The sequence below is a fragment of the Hylaeus volcanicus genome, chromosome 7 (genome assembly GCF_026283585.1).
Source record: "Hylaeus volcanicus isolate JK05 chromosome 7, UHH_iyHylVolc1.0_haploid, whole genome shotgun sequence".
NCBI lineage: Eukaryota > Metazoa > Arthropoda > Insecta > Hymenoptera > Colletidae > Hylaeus > Hylaeus volcanicus.
In genome coordinates, this window is record NC_071982.1 from 6817605 (window position 1) to 6819771 (window position 2167).

A 2167-nucleotide genomic window follows, 5' to 3' on the forward strand; every position below is an offset into this window, starting at 1 on the left:
CCAGATGCATTCTAATGACATAATTTATTATCGTTCGACCTTTAGTTACTGTAAAAAGTCTTTAAACAAATTGATTGTGTCATCTAACATTCAAGACAATAACTAACTATTTAGAAGCATAAATGCTTGATTATGGTTGCCATATCATGCTTTCCGAACCTTAGTTTAATGTTATTCATCATTATTTATATATAAGAAGGCTTAAATTTGTTAATAACTGCAATTTATTTTTGCTTCTAGACAACAAGCAAACGAAAAATAGTTCGACCATTTCACCGCTACGCGGCGCTAGCGTTCGCGTGTCCATTAACGGGCGCCTTCGACTGTACGTCATTTAAATTTAATTTCCCGTATTGTTTCAAGAGACTAATATCAAATTTGAATTGAGAAGGACTAACCTATTAACGGCTTAAGTAAAAGAAACACTATAAATTTTCATATTTCAATGTTTATTAGGATTACATTTATTATACAGATTTATTTATGTAAGGGTAATCGAAACATAATGAGTGACAATCCTAATGATTACAATGCGAATGATGATGAGGAAGAGGAGCAGGATGAGAAAGTACAAAGTGAAATTAAATTCGATGTCGTCGATAAGCATTTAGGCACAGATCTGTTTGATGATCCTAATTCTATGGATAAACTTTCCGATTATGACGATTACGAGTACGTACGAGAACGCGAAGAGGATTGGGAAATGGAAGGAGAAACATGTTAGTCTTTAATTAAGCTTCATTAATTATCTCGAAGGCTCATCTTCCTGTGGTCTTGTTTATTATCATTTTTACAAATTAACGACAGATTTTTATATTTTTACATTTCTCGTCTCTTTACTTTCTTATCTCTCTGTTAGTTTTTCGATTTACACAATTCGATTTACCCTCGATTTACCATGTTACGAATGGTACTCCTCTTTACAGCTATTTTAAGAGAAACGATAGATTGGGAAAAGGAGGCAAAGAAAACGGTGAAACTTGATATAGAGTCGAAAGGAAGACGGAAAACCATCTACGAGCTCGATTCACACATGTCGTTCGGTCCGTCCGTCGATGACATCATGCGACTTAGCACGACGGATTTCGAAACTGAACCTCAGAAACGAATTCAGTACTCGATTTCGATGGTAATTCGTCGAAATCAATCTTCGAATGTTCGAGTAGAGCACTTCTTCTTCTTTTCCTTCTCGTTTAGGGTGTGTCAGGTATAGCTAGAATAAACCTGACACCTCTGACGCAAAAGGTCGTCGGCTGCGTCATAGGTGAGAACGTCAGCACCGAATACCCTTGGGTGTACGTGAGGAAGGAGATCATCGAGGACAATATCGACCTCCACGAGGAGAGTAGCGACTTTTTGCCTGTAAAAGACGAGATACGCGAGTTCCCAGACGCGAGGATACTAATTGGCTACGTTCCATCGCTAACTCAAGAAGCTCAGTTCTACATTTGCTTGACCAAGGAGGGCCAGGACGCCGTCGTGGAACACATTCAAAAACAGAGAGAGGAACACGAGAATCGCGTCAGAACCGCTGTATACAAACCACTGGGGGTGTGGGAGGAACTGGGAAGCAGCGTGGAGATCGAAGCGAACATCGTCAGGAATACAAGACCACTTTTGGAGATTGAGGTCATTAAAAGTAGCTTATCAACAACTAAACAAAATTTAAGACGATGCTGCTTCTCACTAAACTAGAAAAATTCTGGAAGTTAAATGCCAAAGAAAATGAATTTGAATTAAATACTTTAACTTCGACAAAGTTACAAAAATAAATACTGTGAAGACTGGATAAATGCAAGAAAAACAGGACCCAAACATTGCTTTGTACTTAAGTTTCCATAGAAACGTAGTAAAGGACAGAAAGTGAAAGAGAGAGAGAGAGAAGTCCGAGGGAAAAAAGCAGTCGGCCGAAACGTATCGGTGAGACAATAGTACCATAGTTTCACCGATACCTCGGTTAGGATCATATTACAGTAAGGAATGAATATGTGCAAGAAAAGCGAGACCCAATCATTGCATTTATCCAGTCGAGGTTTCTATTCTGTGTTTGCATTTGCCTCGAGTCGAGTGTCAAATGTAAAAAAGGACAGAGAGTGAAAGAGAGAGAGGTCCGAGGGAAAAAAGCAGTCGGCCGAAACGTATCGGTGAGACAATAGTACCATAGTCT

General features: G+C 38.9%; 1 protein-coding gene across 1 annotated transcript in view; it reads left to right on the forward strand.

The window, feature by feature from the left end:
- The first annotated feature begins 779 nt into the window (after positions 1 to 779).
- The window catches only part of LOC128879919 (dynein axonemal intermediate chain 3-like), an 8318-nt gene continuing 6930 nt past the window's right edge, over positions 780 to 2167 (forward strand). Inside the window, exons 1-2 of the mRNA XM_054129488.1 lie at positions 780 to 1129; positions 1198 to 1629. Coding sequence (XP_053985463.1) covers positions 899 to 1129; positions 1198 to 1629 — 663 coding nt within the window. The 5' untranslated portion in view covers positions 780 to 898. The remainder of the gene's footprint in view (positions 1130 to 1197; positions 1630 to 2167) is intronic.